The sequence below is a fragment of the Magnolia sinica genome, chromosome 1 (assembly GCF_029962835.1).
Source record: "Magnolia sinica isolate HGM2019 chromosome 1, MsV1, whole genome shotgun sequence".
NCBI classification, from domain to species: domain Eukaryota; kingdom Viridiplantae; phylum Streptophyta; class Magnoliopsida; order Magnoliales; family Magnoliaceae; genus Magnolia; species Magnolia sinica.
Genome location: NC_080573.1, coordinates 16,368,135 through 16,388,551, shown reverse-complemented (window position 1 = coordinate 16,388,551; position 20,417 = coordinate 16,368,135). Strand labels below are relative to the sequence as shown.

The 20,417-nt window shown below is 40.9% G+C and overlaps 2 protein-coding genes across 2 annotated transcripts in view; one reads left to right on the top strand and one right to left on the bottom strand.

Annotated features, from left to right (window-relative positions):
* The window catches only part of LOC131241155 (beta-hexosaminidase 1), a 77,707-nt gene extending 61,465 nt beyond the window's left edge, over positions 1 to 16,242 (top strand). The window contains 4 exon segments of the mRNA XM_058239856.1: positions 11,128 to 11,226; positions 11,370 to 11,429; positions 11,554 to 11,804; positions 15,914 to 16,242. Of these exon segments, the coding sequence (XP_058095839.1) occupies positions 11,128 to 11,226; positions 11,370 to 11,429; positions 11,554 to 11,804; positions 15,914 to 16,089 (586 nt within the window). The 3' untranslated portion in view covers positions 16,090 to 16,242.
* A 1,942-nt stretch (positions 16,243 to 18,184) lies between these two features.
* On the bottom strand, positions 18,185 to 20,153 carry LOC131244311 (uncharacterized). Its single transcript, XM_058243944.1, has 2 exons — positions 20,055 to 20,153; positions 18,185 to 18,460 (listed from the first exon to the last, which is right to left on the bottom strand). Exons 1-2 carry the CDS (start codon positions 20,151 to 20,153, stop codon positions 18,185 to 18,187), a joined length of 375 nt encoding a protein of 124 aa, XP_058099927.1.
* Positions 20,154 to 20,417: the final 264 nt, after the last annotated feature.

Genomic DNA, 20,417 nt, shown 5'->3' with positions numbered 1-20,417 from the left:
CACCCAATGTTTCTACATCCATTAGATCCTAGTTTCTCATGTTTAATGGCTTGTAGGATGATGCTTGGCAACCTAGGCTTAAATTATGCATGATTTCCTTTTAGAATCTTGATGTTTGTGATGATGGTGGCAAGATTTATAGTTTTCATTAATTAATTTAAATTTTCTGATTGATCTCTCACATTATTTGAGTTCATGCATTGGTCCTACATCAGAATGTCACACCCCAAACTCGCGGGCCAGGCTCACTAAATTCGCAGCCATCGAATCTGGTGCCGACAACCCCATAGTACCCCAATCTCGACTCCTAGCTCCCATATGCAAGATCAAGCGAGTGGAAAAGACCTCACTATCCGCATTGTCAGTGGTATATGTCAAAAGCCACCCGGCTCGCCGATAGAGAACCCGTTTCACATGCTGGTTAGACTCAACCTGGCATATAGCCATCTTCAACTGGATAGGTAAGGTCACACCCCCTTTCAACCGACCCTAACATAGTGGGAGACGCGACCTACCGGTATCCAGCCTTCGTGAGCTCATGAATCCATTCGGTCTAGACATTGAAGCATCCTACTGGTACCACAGAGTTTATGAACTTTCAACTAGGAATGCCTGTGATGCCCTGTAACCTCAATAGTTTTCGGTGTCCATAAAATCATCTGTCAGCCACAACAAGGCTGCGGGACTACTTCCCTGGTGTCGTTACTCGTTAGGGAGTAGATGCAATGTGACATACACAATGCACAATGCATGAATCACACTATGCAAGTCATGCATCAAATTTGCACGTATCGCGCAATCATGTGGGGTGACCCTATCTCATACGGGTCCCCTAAGTATCTCAAGCCGAAAGGCGTATGCTATGATCAATTGTCATCCATAGCAGGTATACAAATGATGTGTATGGGCATATGAATGAGCATGGTATCCAGTACACTAACTACTCATATTATCAATGTCGACCTATCAGGCTAAGTGCACTAGCATGTTATCAAACATATCATGTGATAATCGGCCTTAAATGGCCCGAAATGTAGAGAGAGGGACCCGATCGACGGGTCCCACTAGCAATGTAAATGTCTAGGTGGCATGGCCCCACTTGAGACTTGAATTGGCCCCATATACGACCCGTACATTAAAATGATCTAGCGAATAGATGTACAACATGGATAAAATATATACATCAAGGTGACGAGCCGCGACGGGCCCAATGAATACCCTAGAGTGGGCCCACACGTTGGACAGCGTGGGTAGGTCCCATTGTCTAGCATCGAGTCCACCTGTCCAAGGATTTGCCTTGTTTTGGGTCCATGCTCTAAAATGAGTTGTCAAGTAGATGGACAACATGAATATACAGCACTTATTACAAGGTGGGATCTACCCCTGGCCCACCTCCTGGATGACATGGACGAGACACATAATCATGGTGGGACCCACTTGGGACAGCTCAACTAAACTCAAGCGCCATTGTGGGGACCACAGCGGGCCCCACGAATGGGTCGGATGGCAATTAAACATTACAATAGGCCCTAGGAGCTTTACAATGGCAGGCACTCAATCACCGCTATTTCCTAGGTGTGGTCCGCCCAAAACTAGGCCCCACACACCCCGTGGGCTGCCAAGATGGATGGATTGCATAGATACAAGTACAACAAAGTGGGACACCACAGTGGGCCCCATGCGCTGATTGGATAAGAAATAAACATTACAATAGGCCAAAGGAAAGTTTCAATGGTGGGCACCCATACCCATTGTTTCCTTTGTTGCAGGCCACTTGAGGTTCAGATTGGCCTCATTTTTAGGCTCATGACCTAAAATGGTATGGAAAATAAATGAACGGTGTGGATAAAACAGATACATTACGGTGGGTCCCACTGCCTGATGGGCAACGTGGACATAACACAAACATCACCATGGGTGCCACTTGTGGCCCCAAGAGTTCTAAATCAAACTGTTATTTGTGTTTTCCCTGCAGCCAGGTCACGTGACCTATGAGCAGGTGGGGTAAAAAAGAAAAACATCTAGATGGGTCCTACAAAGGTTTCAATGGAGGACGTCATTGTCCAACTGTTTCTTGTAGTGTGGTCCACCTGAGATAGGATCTGTCCCATTTTTGGGCATCAGCCCTAAAATGATGTGGCAAAATAGATGGACAGTGTGGATTAAACATATACATCAGGGTGGGCCCCATGAGCTGGGCCCCCTGTTGGACAATGGGCATAGGCACTCTGCCTTACAAGGTGGTCCACTCGTGTGGCCCCCACAGTTTTATATCAAGCTGATATTTGTATTTTTCTCTTCATCCAGGTCTATGAGACCTTATGAACAAGTTAGATTGCATATAGACACCATGGTGGGGCCTAGGAAGATTTCAACGCTGGGCATCATTGTCTCCACTATTTCCTACGGTGTGGCCCACCTGAGATCTGGATCTGGCTGATTTTTGGGACCAAGGCCTAAAATGGCCCAACAAAACAGATGGACAGTGTGGATTAAACACATACATCATGGTGGGCCCCACGAGTGGAGGCCCCACTCCACCGCTAGAAAGAGTCCAGTGTTAGTGATGCTAGTTGTTCCAGCCTCTTTGACACTATGACGACCAACGTCTATTAACGTCGACTCCATTGCCTTTTATTTATTTATTGTTTTCTTTGATTTACAAATAAGGTAGGGTCCACGTGGGAGATCCACTCCGTCCATCAAGTTGGCCAACTCACGGTGGGCCCCAAAAGCTTTGGATCAAATTTGATCGTTGTATTTTTCTTCATCCAAACCTTGTGATCTTATCAACATGATAGATGGAAAAAAAATATCACGGTGGGCCACACATGGTGGTCCACGCTATGACAGCGTCCAAGGCACTCTATCTCATAGCATGGCCCACTCGTGGGCCCCACCACAATCCATTAAAGCATAAGAAAGAGAAAATGAAAGGGGAAGAAGAAGAGGAGGGATCCAGCCATCGAGGTGGCCCCCTGCCACTATGGGGTCCACCATACACACCATACACAGACAATTGGACGCCTTGGATCGCCAAGCTCCTCCCCTAAACTCCTCTAACTCTCCCTCAAGCTCTTAATCAACCTCTATTACAAAATAGAGAGCTTACCCGATTCAAACAACCTCAAATCAACTCTTGCTACACCCTTGACGCCCTCTAGATAAATTAAAAACCCTTGAATCTTTTTCCTAATCTCTCTCTCTCTCTCTCTCTCTCTCTCTCTCTCTCACACACACACACACACACACACACACACACACACACAAATGGTAGAGTATAAATGAGGGTTTTGGGAGCTTGGGGGGGTTTGTAGTGAAAAATGGATAGAGATTAGAGAGGGTATTAGAAAGGGAAAGAGGGATAAAAGGGAATGAAAGAGGGGGAGGAATGATGGTTTCTAGCTACGGTGCTAGCTGTTGACTTTTGGAGCTCTCTTGCATGGGAAATGGGAGAAAGGGTATTTTGGGGATTTGTAGGGGGTACGTGGTACTTTAGTAGGGGTATTACGGTCTTTTGCATGATGGGTAATGGATTTGCGTGTGTTGCGCGGCCCACCTCAGAATGTGCCAACGATTGTAACTTCCAAACTAGGTATCACAATAGGGTGTGGCTTGCGGCGTTGGAATCGCAACGTTGTGTGGTCGCCAGGGTATAGGACTCGGGTCATTACAATACTAAAACAAGGCGCTCGATCAGTGCTCACCAATTCGGTCTGTTTCGGGTAGGCCGACATTGGAAACGAAGCATACGGAAGGTTAATCAGGGTACGAGTCTTACAAGGAAGGCTTTTAAAGTTGTTTGGAGGCTTCTTATTGTGGCTATGCTTTGGGCTATCTGGAAATAAAGGAATGAGTAGTGCTTTAGAAATGGGACGTCCACAATGGATGGGGTGATAAAGACAGTTTTAGGGCTTGTTAAGGATTGGTTTCCTCATGTAGATGCAGCTAAGGCTGCTTCTTTTTACTCTTTTTTGTCTTCTTACTGTGTTGTTGCATTCTTTTCCTGCCTTTTGATGGGTGTTCCAATACATTTTGTTATCTCTAAAAAAATGCAGTTTGTGGAGGTATTCCTTTATTGCATGATCTATGGAAACATTTTTTTTTTTTTTCATTCTATGCAATATATTTCTGGAGGATTTTTCTTTTTCTTTTTTCTTTTCCTCTGTATCAATTGAATGGTATTATAAACATAAACCAACAACTATCTTGGGGAATGAAGGACATGTCCATGTAGGAGATCAATATGGCTTGTTTGGATATGAGGAATCCACAAAAAAAGAAAACCTTTTCCCTTTATTTGATGTTTTTTGTTGTTTGGATTGTGAAGAAAACTATGGATTCCACATAGTAATTATTACTCTTATCCGTAGTGGCATTTCTTTGGTGCCCGATACGAGGTGACCAATCTAATGAATTTGAGGTTTCTACCTACTATCCAAACAGCTGCTCCTTTTTTAGAATCTATTAGGCGGCATTGCTTGAAAGTTAATCATTATAGTTGTCCATGTTCACACCGTGGATTACTCGTATCCAAGTAGGTAAGAGTGATTCAATTATTAGTGTAATGTAACAATGCACTATGTTCATAATTAATAAATCACGGTTGCTCCAGCAGGTGGTGCTTGCTCTAGAGCTTCAACCAATGGTCGAAGAAGAAGAGACCGAGGTTATTAAAACTGTAAATGATGATACGTACAAAAAGGACAAGGCTTTGCTGGTGGCAGCTACAACGGAGAGTTTGGTCGAGGACATGGTTATAAGACATGTTGCCAAAAGGAAGCTCGCGAGAAAAGAAGCCAGAGTTGAAGTAGAAAATGAACTGAAGAAGTTGAAGAGGAAGGCTACAGAAATGGGAGTTGATGAGGAAAACAGACAGGAAGAAGTCGAAGAAATAAGAAGGAAAGTGGGTGAGGGAAGTAAACTTGAAGCTGACCTTGCTGCCTCACTTGAGACACTTGCCGACAAGGTCTTCAAACATAATAAGAAATCAAGATTCGCTATAAAGAATTTTGACCACCGACTTGAGTTCCTTGTCAAGGAAGTGGAACAAACGAGGGAGGATATGAAGTGTATTAATGGGTTGGAAGAGGAAATCAAGCATCTCAAGGAGGAGAATGCTTCTATACGTGAAGAGGTGAAGCTAGTGAGGGAGGAGGTTAATACAAAATATGTATGTGACAATGCATTTGGTTTAATCGTTAATAAGACATTATGAATGTAATATCTAATAAATGATTTTAATATAGGTCACCAGCAATTTTACGCAATTTGAAGATGGGATGAGCCATCTCAAGGAGGATAATGCTTCATTGAGGCAAGAGATGAAGCTATTGAGGGAAGAGTTTCAACCAAACAAGGTATGTGAAATTGCATTTGTTTTAATCTTTAACAAGACATTATGAAATACATAGATAATATATGATTTTAATATAGGTCACAAACAATTTTACGCAATTTGAAGATGGGATGAGCCATTTCAAGGAGGAGAATGCTTCATTGAGGCAAGAGATGAGGCTATTGAGGGAAGAGTTTCAATCAAACAAGGTATATGAAATTGCATTTGTTTTAATCTTTAACAAGACATTATGAAATACATAGATAATATATGATTTTATCAAGATATGCTTCATCAGGTGTCCTCCCCCTTCCTCACTCAAATGCTTCGAACTGATGGTGACCTGTATTAAAATCATATATTATCTATGTAATTCATAATGTCTTATTAAATATTAAAACAAATGCAATTTCACATACATTTTTTGTTTGAAACTCGTCCCTTAATAGCTTCGTCTCTTGCCTTAATGAAGCATTATCCTCATTCAAATGCCTCATTTCTTCTTCAACTTGCATCGAAGTGATGGTGACCTGTATTAAAATCATATATTATTTATGTATTTCATAATGTCTTGTTAAAGCTTAAAACAAATGCAATTTCACATACCCTGATTGTTTGAAACTCTTCCCTCAATAGCTTCATCTCTTGCCTTAATGAAGCATTCTCCTCCTTAAGATGACTTATCCCATCTTCAAATTGCGTGAGATGGCTCATCCCATCTTCATTTGTTCCACTTCCTTGATTTGGAACTCAAGTTGGTGGTCAAAATTCTTTATAGCAAATCTTGATTTCTTATTATGTTTGAAGACCTTGTCGGCAAGTGTCTCAAGTGATGCAGCAAGGTCAGTTTCAAGTTTAATTTCCTCACTCACTTTCCTTCTTATTTCCTCGACTTCTTCCTATCTGTTTTCCTCATCAACTCCCATTTCTGTAGCCTTCCTCTTCAACTTCTTCAGTTCATTTTCTACTTCAACTTTGGCTTCTTTTCTATTGAGCTTCCTTCTTGCAACATGTCTTATAACCATGTCCTCGACCAAACTCTCCGTTGTAGCTGCCACCTGCAAAGCCTTGTCCTTTTTGTACGTATCATTATTTATAGTTTTAACAACTTCGGTCTCTTCTTCTTCGACCATTGGTTGAAGCTCCGGAGCAAGCACCACCTGCTGGAGCAACAGTGATTTATTAATTATGAACATAATGCATTGTTACATTACACTAATAATTCAATCACTCTTACCGGCATAGCCTTGAAGATGACTGAGATCGAAGGATATCGGCCTACTCTAAAAGGATCCCAACTCATGTAAATGAGAGACCCATGATCATGTGTGAGAAAGAGGTTTGACACATGTGAACACCTTTATATTTTTCAATAAAAAATTCCCATGTTATGGTTGTTCACATAGAAGGAAAATTACAAAGATGTCCCTAAGATAAAAGTCACTTAAACATCCTTACACCTGTTTCTTTTACTTGCATGATCTATATTTCATGGTTGATTTTGACTCACTCGAATGATTGTCTTTATTTTAATGTCAAACCTTGAGAAATATGCAAGTTTAACCAAAATATTCAACAAAAAAGTTGGAGAAACATTCTGCAGTAAAGTTGTTCGAACAAGACAGATACCTGTTAGCTGCTTCTCTTCATGGAGTACTTGGGAACATTGTACAGTAGTATGGAAAAGCTTGCAGTTTCCATGATGTCTTCTCTCTCTCTCTCTCTCTCTCTCTCTCTCTCTCTCACCTACCCATTTTGTTGGGGAGTATCCGGTTGCGGAATACGAGGCTCTCATCACAGGCCTCACAGCAGCACAACAGCTTGATGCAACCTGCATCAAGATAATTGATGATTCGAAGTTAGTAATTAGCCAACGTCCTTGGTTCTCCATGACAAAAGGAACCCGGACTCATGCCTTATCAAGCACTAGCTGAGAACCTGAAAATTTGGGTGTGGCCCAAACTGATATTGATATGAATAAAGAAAAGAAACCTCACTTATAACTGATTACTGATATGTTTGCTGAATTTTTATTTATCATACCATGAGATTCCAATAAGAATGTAAAATGTGGAAATTTACTCGCCCTCTGAATCTGAAAGAAGAATCTTACTTTCCTATTTTAACAGGGTTGAATCAAAGTCTGATTTGCCAAGTTTGACCATGGAACGTCATGTTTGAGTAGACCTTGAGATAAATACTCAGATTATGCAGTATAATGTAAAATTGATTTGAGTATCCAATTTGTAGAATATTAAAAATGTACGTAACATGGATGCACATGTTCATGTGTGTAAAATTTGATATCCATTGCAGTTGTTGCTATATATCGTGTATACAACATCCAATATAGATGGACCATTGCAGGGCTACAACAATCTTGTCCTCCCCCCCCCTTGAAATTTTCCGATAAAGGGTAAATGGTGGTAAAAATAGGTTGCAGGTCAAGTTTGCCTACAACCAGTTGTAGGTATTCATTCCTTTCCAAAAATATATAGTGTTGTGTAGATTCAAAGAATTATAGGTGTACTACTTTAGGAGTCTTGTCCGAGGAAGTGGTCTCATCATCATCATTAACAAGGAAAAAAAAAAAGTATTCATCAGCAGTATAACTGAAAGTACTTGTAATATTTTGTGTGATGTAACTGTAATAATTTATATTGTGATATTCTTCCTAGAATCATCATCGTCGTCGTCGTCATCATAGCCTGTTCTAGCTATTTGGGTTCGGCCTACAAATCCTGCTTAGCCAATCATTCCTGTGTTGAAAAACCTAGAAGTTGAATTTATCTTGATTGAATGACTAGAATGAGTGCAAAGATGTGGTATTTGTAGACTTGTCATGTCTATCTTGGAAGATTTTAGATCTTCTCAAGCTAGCTTATCTTGTGAGATCCTAGAAATCTTCTCAAAGATATCTAGAAGATTTACTACCTAGGAAGCTTCTAGAATTATCAAATTACATGAATAGCCTCATGGTACATATAAACTACAAGAATGCTCTTAATTTACAAAATTTTACATAACATCTAAAGCCATCTCCTCAGTAAGTGAAGAAGCCATCATATCCCTTCTCACCACTTTGATCCAAGTCCTTCTAGGACTTCCCCTCATCCCTATTCCAGACTCTTCAACCCTAATCAAAGTTTCCCTCCTTGGGCCATTTCTTATCCTTTCAGCATATAGATGAACCATCTCATTCTTCTTGCCATCATTTTATCTATTATTGAGGCTACTCTTGGGCTGCTTCAAATGACCTTATTCTTGATGAGAACTGTTGGGGTGAAAGAGACTCAATTCTAGACCTCATGACTTAAGCTATGAGACCTACATTAAAGTGGGTCACCAACCCTTCCGCTGACCCAAAATAGACTGAAGTATTTGATATTATACTTCTGCCAACCCCAATAGCTGGCATAAGGCTACAATGATGATGATGATTGATATAGTACTTCTCGTGACTTTATTCTGTAAGGGGCTGGTTGGATTTGGGCAAAGTTGTGTCTTGAGTCTCCCGATTGGTAGCATGGACAACCGCACATGTCTATAGTTTGTCAACCCCCTTTTGTACGGGAACTACTGCAGTTTTGTACGACTAGTCGTGTATATGTGACTGTTAGACCATGGATTGGGTGTCACTGGTGGAGAGGTGGAACTACTTGTCAACGACACTTTATAATTTTGGTGTACGAGTATTATATTATCTTCGCACATGCAGACATGCTCCAATGTGCCACGTGTGTGGCTGTCCAAGGTCAAGCATCCCACATTTGCATATGTGCCACTGTAAATCTTCAAGCACTAGAAAATGTGGCATGTCTTAATGTATAAGTGTGCCACCAACCAATCTTTAATTTACCCACGTACCACAATCTATCTTGTCCATGATTCTAGGGTGTTCGACAAACAAGGGTTGTAACAACTAATCAGCAACAGCAATTCTATGACCAGCTAGCCTTGACAACATGCCATGGATTGCTAGTCGCCACACAACTTTGCCCAAATTGAAACAGGCCCTAAGTTACCAAATTTTTTTTACTAGCTGACTCACAAACTATAATGCAAGCCAAACTTGACAGGTTGCTCGACGTCACCACCAGTTGAGCACAGAGGTTCAAATATTCTTACAAATTAATAAAGCTCACAATTCTCCTTTTCTAAGCTCTCACCTACTGAAACGCAGAAAGAATTTCAGAGATCTCCTTTAAGATTGTGCAGCACAATCTTAAATGACATCTCTGAAATTTCTTTTTATCAGCATTAGTGATGTCATATTGTTTAGACCATAAAGCGTGTAAATATGAATTCCATTCCATCTATCTAATCACTTGGAATGGGATGAATCTGCTAAATATCATTCCAGTACCTGCATATTTTGAATGTGGAAGGCAACCATTGTCATTATTTGTCTGAGCCAACACATGTACATGCTCCCGTGGCAATTATTGCACAAACTTAGCAGGTGCAGTGAATGTATTTCCTGTCTATAAATCTTCGGGTCATCTTTTCAGTATGTGAAATCTATCACTTGGATTAGGTTGTAGCTTGGTGCACTATCTCAGCGCCTTTCTAATGAATTTTTGTTGCATTTCAAAAGAAAATCTCACCTTGATTTTCCACACTGTAAGAACCCTGGCTAACACTCTGAGGTCCACAACTTTGGGTGCCCTATGCAGGCTAAAGACCAGAATGGTCTTTTCAGTCCTCAAAGGTTATTATATTCTGCATGTGTATGTATTAATGTGTGCTTCTTACTTGGTAGATTATGCTTAGAAAAGTGCAAATGTATAATAGCGGAATGTGGAATCCTGATGACTTGGAAGTAGTGTTCGAAATATCGGTATCGCGTTACGTATCACATTCTTGGGATATGGATACATATCGGTTATCGCATGGGATATATCGGTTGTATCGTGTAATGTATCGTTGATGTTGGAAATATGGGGAAACATTGTGAAATTGGTTGAATTTTTCAATGAAACTTCAGTGATTGTTAAAAAAGATATCAATACACTTACAAATTAAAACATTACAAAAAAACAAGTACACATAATAGGTTTTCTTTGTATGGGGTCTTGAATCTATGCATTCTCTAGCTGAATTGATGCATGTATATTCAATGTCTATTCATATAATTTATAAATGTAAGAAGACGTGCAGAAACACAAGCAATACATTCAAAAGCAAAATAAGAATCACAAGATTAGGTTACACACATGTTTGATTTTATGTTTGGATACAGAGATTGCAAATGATTTGCGAGAAATTGGAAAATTTTGATTTTTTCAATTTTCTGCAACTTGGCCCAATCTCCTCCAAATCTCGAAATCGAAGCTCCCAATCCATGATTTTTCATGCAAAACATGAAAAATCATGGATTTGTAACAATTTCACACTAATTTAACATGATTTACAGAAAATAAAAGGATTGAAATTCAAAAATGGTCGCTAGATCGAACATGTGGGATATATCGCACTACCTGTGCGTTTTGTATCTATATTGTGGGATATATCGGCCGATATCGTCGATATTTAAAACACTGCTTGGAAGCAGGACCAAACTCTCACTTTTCATCCAAGAAAGGGACTGCTTCTGATTGAATGATTGTATTCCCTGAAATAAGTATAACTCTTGGAACTGCTGCTTTCCTTTGTCATGAGTTGAATCTTATGTGCCTATCTGGAACATGGGCACTCGCTCACTGTCCTTCAGTGTTCCATCCATTTAGATTTCAAAATAATTGCATATCATGTGTTTATTTTTCGAAACTAATTCGGGCTGCATGCAGGCTTCAAGAACACAACATGACTGGGAAAGAGGCTTATCAATATTTTGTGTTGAAAGCTCAAAAGATTGCACTTGCTCAAAATTGGACCCCTGTCAACTGGTATTTGCTGATTTATTTCACTAAAAAAGTCATTACCATAATGGCATATTGCATTTTATTTTCACAAAGACATGATGTTTAGCGTATAAGTATTCCTGTCATTTAGCCTCCTTTTTTGTGTATTCCTGTCTGAATTATCTCAGGGAAGAAACCTTCAACACATTCAAGGCAAACCTTAATCCAAGGACAGTGGTACATAATTGGTGAGTTTTCTATTATAGTTTTCTGTTTCATGTAGGTTTTGTCTGCCACTGCCCTACCCATTTTTATTGGCAAGTGGCCCATAGAAATACCATTCTGGGTAAGCATCTATCTCGGTAATTGCAGGTTGGGCCCTGGTGTTTGTCCACAAGTTGTTGCTAAAGGTTTCAGATGCATCATGAGCAACCAAGGAGTATGGTATCTTGACCATCTGGATATTCCTTGGGAGGATTTCTATAACAGCGAGCCATTGGAAGGAATAAATGATGCTTCACAACAAAAACTTGTACTTGGAGGTGAAGTATGCATGTGGGGTGAGACAGCTGATGCTTCCGATGTTCAGCAAACAATATGGCCACGTGCTGCAGCAGCTGCAGGTATGCATACAGTGGAAGTTAAATACAGTGTTTTCAGTAGCGCTTGTAGCATAGCGTGTAGCATACGCAAGTAGCATAACTCCCTGGTAGCGTAAGCTACAGCGCATGTAGCGTAGCGTAGTGTGTAGCATAGATAGCGTAAGCTACCTGAAATCTCTTCTTTTTTAAAAAAAGTGTTTGTCTATGTTAGTTTAGTACCTATTTAAAAATGGTGATGAATTATCCTTATCACACGTGACACTACATTAAATTAATCCGGACCATCCAAATTGTGGTCCATATCATGAATTTGTGATGTTTCAATAAATCAAAAAAGAGGTCACACTTAGAGATATCTAAAGGCAAAGAGAGAGATTTTGCATGGAAATATGTGGTTGATGATCTAGATTCGTAGTCAGGAACTCATAGAAATTATGCATTTAGTAAATTTTTATCATATTTTCTATTATTTTAATTAAAAAATATGAAGTCCAATTAAGCATGATAATAGCATGATAATCACGGTCCGGTTCCAGGTTCGGTTCTAAGGTCCGGTTCACGGTCCAGTTCCAGGTTCGATTTCAAGTTCGGTTCATGGTCCGGTTCGGTTCTACAAAATCCCAAACCGAGAACCGAACCGAACCGAACTAACCAGTTTTTTTATTTTCGGAACCGGAACCGGTGCACTTCAGAACTGGACCAAACCGTGTGGTTTGGTCGGTTCCGGTCCGGTTTACTGGTTCCATGTGCACCCCTAGGTACAAGTTAGTATATCTGCTTTCGAGATGCCATCAAGTTACAATTATTACTTCACAGGTTTGCAGAATTAAGCTTTTCATTAATGAGAGGCCAATGATGTATATAGGAACAATGATTAAAAGACCGTATAGTTGCATGTTTGCATAATAAGCACTATAAGCATAATCTAACACCCACTCAAACTCATGATGGGTCAGCTGAGGTAATCAAGAGTGGAGAGAAACTGGACTTTGGACGCAATGAAACTTGGATGAAATATGGGATTATGCCCTGTACCGTAAGTAATGGTGGATGAAGTGACAGTTGATCTCCATAGGTTTGACCTGCCTGTGAAAGACTGGATTGCTATCTGAATTGCACTTTGGTTATTACGATATAGAGGAGCGAGAGTGGACAGAGGAACACCTATATTGGCAAGAAGTAAACCAAGACAAACAGCCTCTGTGATAGCATGTTGCCATGGCCCACATGACCTACTTGAGATTATGAAACGTATTAGCTGTTGCTACTACATTACATATCTTGAGTGCTATTTTTTGGTGAGAGGGGTTAATATTCACTGATTGTGATTAAAGGAAATCAAGAGCCATTTTGAGATTTCCTTCTGTAAAGGGTTTAAGGAAATCCATAGCATGTCATCAACAAAAGAGAAGAAAACAAAGGGCTTTTGAAGTCCCTAATCACTGTTAGTGAATATTAACCCCTCTCACCAAAAATAGCAGTTGAGATTTGTAATGTATCAGCAACAGTTAATCCGTTTCATAATCTCGAGAAGTCATGTGGGCCATGGCCACATACCAACATGTCCCACTTGGCCATGCAGACCGCACACTAACATGCAATCCAGTCAGAAGATGCACTGTGGGGTTTTATTCGCATCACTGGTTTTACTCTTCACAACTAACTCAGTTGTGACTAAAATCTACAGTGGGTTTTATTCCCATATTGGTTTTGCCTTCCACAGCTAATGCTACATCTGTTGAATGAAAAGGTTTATGTCACAAGGTTTTGTCCTTTCAGGGATTGCCCTTTATGGACATTCTTCGTCATGAGATTTTATACTCTCACTTTTAGATTTACATGTCATGACCTATGTGAGACTCTTTACTTAGATATTTCTAAGATCATTGTTCTCACATGGCTTGAGAAGATCTAAAGAAAAATACCCTTTGTTAAAAGGTTTGCTGCCATATTCCTTGTTGGTAGGTAGCTAATACTCCATTCTTTTCTACTTTATCCCGAATGTAGTGATGTTGAATATCAATGCGTTTGCCCCTAGAGTTATTTGCTCTACTTTAATCAATGAAAATTCAGCCACATTATCACAGTATATATGAACTGGCCCATCTACTATACTAAGCTTCACGTGATCTATGAAGCGCTTTATCTGGACAGCACAAGTAGCCGTCACACTGCAGGCAATATATTCTGCTTCCTAAGTGGCAACACATCCATGTTTATTACTTGACGAACAACACCTCCTTCAAGGAGGAAAACATGTCCTGAAGTGGACTTTCCATCATCTAGATCTCCTGCAAAATCCGCATCAGAGTATCCCTAGACTTCAAGCACATCTACCTAAAAGGACAATTTATAATCTTATGTACCTTCAGATAAGGATCTTTTCACTTCTTGCCAGTATTTGACACCTGGATTTCCTCGTATCTGCCTAGAACTCCTATTGCATGGGTTATATCGGGTCTGGTACATAACATGGAATCCATCAGACAATCTACAACTTCAGCATATGGAGTAGTTTCCGTTGTAGCTTTTTCTTCATCATTGGATGGAGGCATTGATTTGCTTAACTTTAATTCTTTACAAGCAGGAGTGGACACTTGTTTTGCAATTGTCCATCCTATAGTTTGCCAATCCAACCATCATGTGGGCCAACTCAGGAATTTGGCAGTTTTTGGATGGCTGTCCATTATTTTCTATGGTGTGGCCCACCAAATGATTGAATATGCCTAATTTTTTGTGGCATCACTTTATCATGGTGGGGCTCACCGCCAGTCGGATGGAACAGACATAATAAGCCCCATATAGGTTAATAGAACTTTACATGCACGTGAATAACACCTAGAATGAGCTTATTCTAGATGGACTTTGAGAGGATGTGATCTCAGTTTTTTTTATATCAAGATACTTTGTCATGTAGGCACTTCAGAAGTACGTAGAATTTGGATAGAATTACTTAGAATTTGCAAATGTGGCATGCGAGTATTTCAAATTAAACTGCCCAAATTTATGGATTCCACCTTAGATATAGCATTAAGCAAATATCAAGTGTATATGATCACCTGAATATCGGACTCCAAACCTTGATTCAACCTCAGTGCTCGACACACCCATATCCATAGCTCAGCTGGCAGATTGAGTGGAGATACCTTGTTTCAACACTTGAGGTCTTGGTATCAATCCCTAGCGGGGTGACATGGAATGTGTACTGACATGGGTGTGTACTAATCAGCTAACCCACAAAAAAATAAATAAACCCTTGCTCCTCAGGATCCATCTGGGAATCGGCTGCAAAAGCTTTCTGATGAAATGTGCCAGAGCAATGCATCTAGTCGTCATTTAATCGTTTTTCTTTTTCTGTCTTCTTAAGCCTTTTATCTAGCTGTGGGGTTGAGTTTGGTTGGTAATGAGGGTGAGGTATTAGAAGAAAAGGCAGATAAATGCCCCTTTGTCTCTTCATTCAATACTTTTTCTTTTTCTTTTATGTGCTGGCTTCAAATATTCAAGACCTCTATGTTGAAACGCACCGATTTACATTGAGCTACACACTCTTAATGCATCTGCATTCAATACCTTGGAGAAGACTGAATTGGCAGTGCCCAAATAATCCAAATGGAATTCAATGATTTCTTCAAGTCTGAACTGGACTATTCCTTGATTAAAAGAAAATGGGGACATCGTAGAGTCTGTGGCATGACTCGAAGACTTGGAGGACATCACGGCCCCCGTACTCTTTGTTGACATGAAAACGTCTTTATTTTCTTCTTCTTCTTCTTCTTCCTCCTAACATTTCGTGTTAGGGCATGCTGGTGAGGCATTAAAAGAAACGGCAGGAGCATGTCCTCCTTCATTCAGAACCTTGGAGAAAATTGAATAGGACCCTAGGAGGAAGTGCTAAAGTAATCTACCTGCAACTTGATGATCATGCAATTCCTCCTAGTTTTATACCGTTTGTTTGTGCAAGCTATCAATGCTCAACAATCATTTATCTTTTCTCCCCTTTGTTGCATTCCTAGTTTGTGTTTGGATCTCCAAAGAAAAAATCAATGAATTTCAATTTTATTCGATCACAGAGTTGTAGAGATGCATTTGTCATTCACCATCTGACCGTGACTTCCTTTTCTGTTCAATAGAGCGCATGTGGAGCAACAGGGAGGACACGTCTACTGCAAATATAAACTCAACTGTATTGCCGAGGTTGGAATACTTCAGATGCCTGCTCAATCGTCGTGGAGTTCCAGCGGCTCCTGTCACAAACTACTACGCCCGGAAGCCTCCTACTGGTGCCGGATCATGCTATGTGCAATAAACGCGATGTGTTACTACGTTTGAAGTTTCATTTTCACATCTGTAATTTACCCAAGGCTACAGCTCTTCAGACAAAAGGGAATTTGTTTGGGAATCTGGTGTTCTACAGGTGATCTCCCATAATTATTAATGCAATTTGGCTTGTGTCGAACAAGTGTTGATTGGATGATTTGGAATTCTTGATAATTGGTCATTACATAGTTGACAAAATGGCAGCGCTTCAAACTAGAGAACCTAGTTTTCCCCAGCTCTAGCTATTTGAAACTATATACAATTCAACTTTGGAAATCCATGAATTTGCCAATCCTAGAGAAAATCCCTTCCCAAACAGGCCCTTAATACTAGATTTGTTTTCATCTCATAGGTGAGAAGATTGCTAGCCCTGCTGAAACCTCTATTATGGGTAGCCACACATGCCAACCTGGCACGCGTATCCCATCCAAGATATGTATAAGGTGGGCCCACCATCTGGATCATGTACAAAAGCTCAGGCATCTCACACATGGATGATAACAATGGACATACTAACAAAAGAAACCCTTGCTTTCTTGGGGTTTTTTATTAATATTTGATTGTTGTAAGCATTTTTCTTGATTGCCCCTGTGTGTAGAGTTCTCTATTAATGGCTAATAGGGACCCCCACTGTCCAGCTGGAGTCTCTATATGCGAGCTCATGATCCAAGCCATTGATCAAATGGCCCCCAAAAATCTCCCAATTAGGAAGATCCTATCCATCTTTTATTCAGACCTTGAACCTTCAACTATGCGACCTGTTGGAGGCTCTACATATGGGCCTGGTTTCGATGGTTTGGACAATTGATCTTCACAGATTGACATGCCCCAAAATCTCCCAAATATGGGGGGGATCATTACTGATCTTCCTGCTATGAACCTGTGCTATTTGACCAATCAAATGAACGATTTTGATTTCAACCCAGTCTAGGAATGCTACTTGCAGCAATGATATGGAAGCATAAAACTTCACATGCATCCCCACAAAAAGTTCTTGTCTGGCATGTGTTGGACGTAAGCCATGCAACAGGTGGGCCTTCCCATGAATCTCACCGTGCACAAAAATCAAGCAGAACCAGTCATCAGGTGGATTACTTTGCATGAAAACAATGGACTGTTTAAATCAAACCATCATGTGGCCACCTGATGAGACTGGCCTGAATTTCAATGGTGGGTCCACCTGGTACCAATTGGACGTTCTACAATATACAGATAACTCTATATAGGCTATCGTTCCATGGGATGTATATGCCTTTGCAGACCTCATAATTGGTGTGTTTCAGCAGTATGCTGCTGGTTGCATCACAATGGCTGTTTTCCTTTCAAATTGGTGGGCCTTACTTAAATGAGCTGACAACCATGAAACATCCATTGAGCCAGTGTATCCGAAATCCTGTAGAGACCCCTCTCCACCACACGTGTGGCAGCCATATGCAGGGATTGGTACCGTCCATCTAGTGGAACCCACCACCCATGCCTTCACAATTCAAAAACCACAACGAACAGGTGATATTTTCCATCCTATCAGTGGTCATTCAAAAGGGTTCGATGGACAGCATTCAAACAGTGAAAATGCATACATAGGCAACAGCCACAATCATCAGGTACTAGCAGGAAGCTGTCCCATGTACCTGCGTGTGTAACACATGCGATTATTGAAATTGTGTAAGATCCAAGTCATTCAACGTGCAGACCAAGCTCTTAAATGCCCTGGCCTAAAAATCAAGGGGGATCATTCGGGCATTGAATTCACATCTCCACAAAAGGAAGAGAGTAGTTACTAAAAGGAGAAAAAGAAAAAGAAAAAAAAAACAAGAGGATAAAATCGAGAAATTTGGAAAGAGCCGCGGGTCGCGTGGCAGACTTTTGTAACCTTCTTTTATTAGATATGTCGTTGTGAACCAGGGCCATCCTCAGTAGGACCCGCATCACTGCAGTACCTATTCATACACATACGCCTACAACATGGGAAATGACATATGAATGCGCACTTCATTGCTTTCAACAAGAGCTTCTAGTTGTAAGGGGGCAGTGAAGAGGGATAAGGGGGCAGTGAAGAGGGATATGGCTGTGTTGGAGAAATTTCAAATCCATATGCTACCAAATGCTTCTTCAAATGCTCTCCTCTTGCTCAGTTCCACAGTCCACCCACCTGCTCTTCTACCTCTTTCTGCCCGCAACTTTTGCGTTTCTTCATCATCCCCACCATACCCCTGCATATCAAGGCCACCGCCAACTGGGACAGGCTGTGCTTGCGGGACCATGCCTGTTGGCCGTGGTTGAGCGAAAGCACCCCCAGCGACAGCAGGCGCGTACTGACCCTGCCCACCAACCGCTGATTGAGAGATCTGACCTGCAGCCTGAAGTCCAGAATTTGATTAGTTACACAAAATCAAATGCACACCAATTAGAGGCACCTGTTGCCGTGCCTCAGTGGTAGACTCTCTGGAGTTTCAACACGAGGTCACGGGTTCAAGCACCCCTTGTGGTGAGAGTGTGAGTGCGTGAGTATGTGGGGGAGGGGTGAGTGTGTGTGTGTGTAAAAAAATAAAAATAAAAAAGTACACACCGATTAGAGAATTCACTGACATTGCAACAGCTAAAACATAATAACAACCGACAGGTTGAGCATGGTGTTTTTACATTTAACTTCTTCTTATGAGGCTTTGGACATGATAGTTCCTACTGTAAATTTTTGAGAAATACATGTGTAGCATTTTAAAGTTATTAACCCGGCATGTAACACCATCACCAGTTGTCTTATCACCATCCAATCAAGCAGGCCCCATTTGATACCACCACCTCCAAAGAAGTCAACACCAGCTAGTCCCTCTTCTGATTAATTTTCACCCACCATCTGACCGTGACTTCCTTTTCTGTTCAATAGAGCGCATGTGGAGCAACAGGGAGGACACGTCTACTGCAAATATAAACTCAACTGTATTGCCGAGGTTGGAATACTTCAGATGCCTGCTCAATCGTCGTGGAGTTCCAGCGGCTCCTGTCACAAACTACTACGCCCGGAAGCCTCCTACTGGTGCCGGATCATGCTATGTGCAATAAACGCGATGTGTTACTACGTTTGAAGTTTCATTTTCACATCTGTAATTTACCCAAGGCTACAGCTCTTCAGACAAAAGGGAATTTGTTTGGGAATCTGGTGTTCTACAGGTGATCTCCCATAATTATTAATGCAATTTGGCTTGTGTCGAACAAGTGTTGATTGGATGATTTGGAATTCTTGATAATTGGTCATTACATAGTTGACAAAATGGCAGCGCTTCAAACTAGAGAACCTAGTTTTCCCCAGCTCTAGCTATTTGAAACTATATACAATTCAACTTTGGAAATCCATGAATTTGCCAATCCTAGAGAAAATCCCTTCCCAAACAGGCCCTTAATACTAGATTTGTTTTCATCTCATAGGTGAGAAGATTGCTAGCCCTGCTGAAACCTCTATTATGGGTAGCCACACATGCCAACCTGGCACGCGTATCCCATCCAAGATATGTATAAGGTGGGCCCACCATCTGGATCATGTACAAAAGCTCAGGCATCTCACACATGGATGATAACAATGGACATACTAACAAAAGAAACCCTTGCTTTCTTGGGGTTTTTTATTAATATTTGATTGTTGTAAGCATTTTTCTTGATTGCCCCTGTGTGTAGAGTTCTCTATTAATGGCTAATAGGGACCCCCACTGTCCAGCTGGAGTCTCTATATGCGAGCTCATGATCCAAGCCATTGATCAAATGGCCCCCAAAAATCTCCCAATTAGGAAGATCCTATCCATCTTTTATTCAGACCTTGAACCTTCAACTATGCGACCTGTTGGAGGCTCTACATATGGGCCTGGTTTCGATGGTTTGGACAATTGATCTTCACAGATTGACATGCCCCAAAATCTCCCAAATATGGGGGGGATCATTACTGATCTTCCTACTATGAACCTGTGCTATTTGACCAATCAAATGTACGATTTTGATTTCAACCCAGTCTAGGAATGCTACTTGCAGCAATGACATGGAAGCATAAAACTTCACATGCATCCCCACAAAAAGTTCTTGTCTGGCATGTGTTGGACGTAAGCCATGCAACAGGTGGGCCTTCCCATGAATCTCACCGTGCACAAAAATCAAGCAGAACCAGTCATCAGGTGGATTACTTTGCATGAAAACAATGGACAGTTTAAATCAAACCATCATGTGGCCACCTGATGAGACTGGCCTGAATTTCAATGGTGGGTCCACCTGGTACCAATTGGACGTTCTACAATATACAGATAACTCTATATAGGCTATCGTTCCATGGGA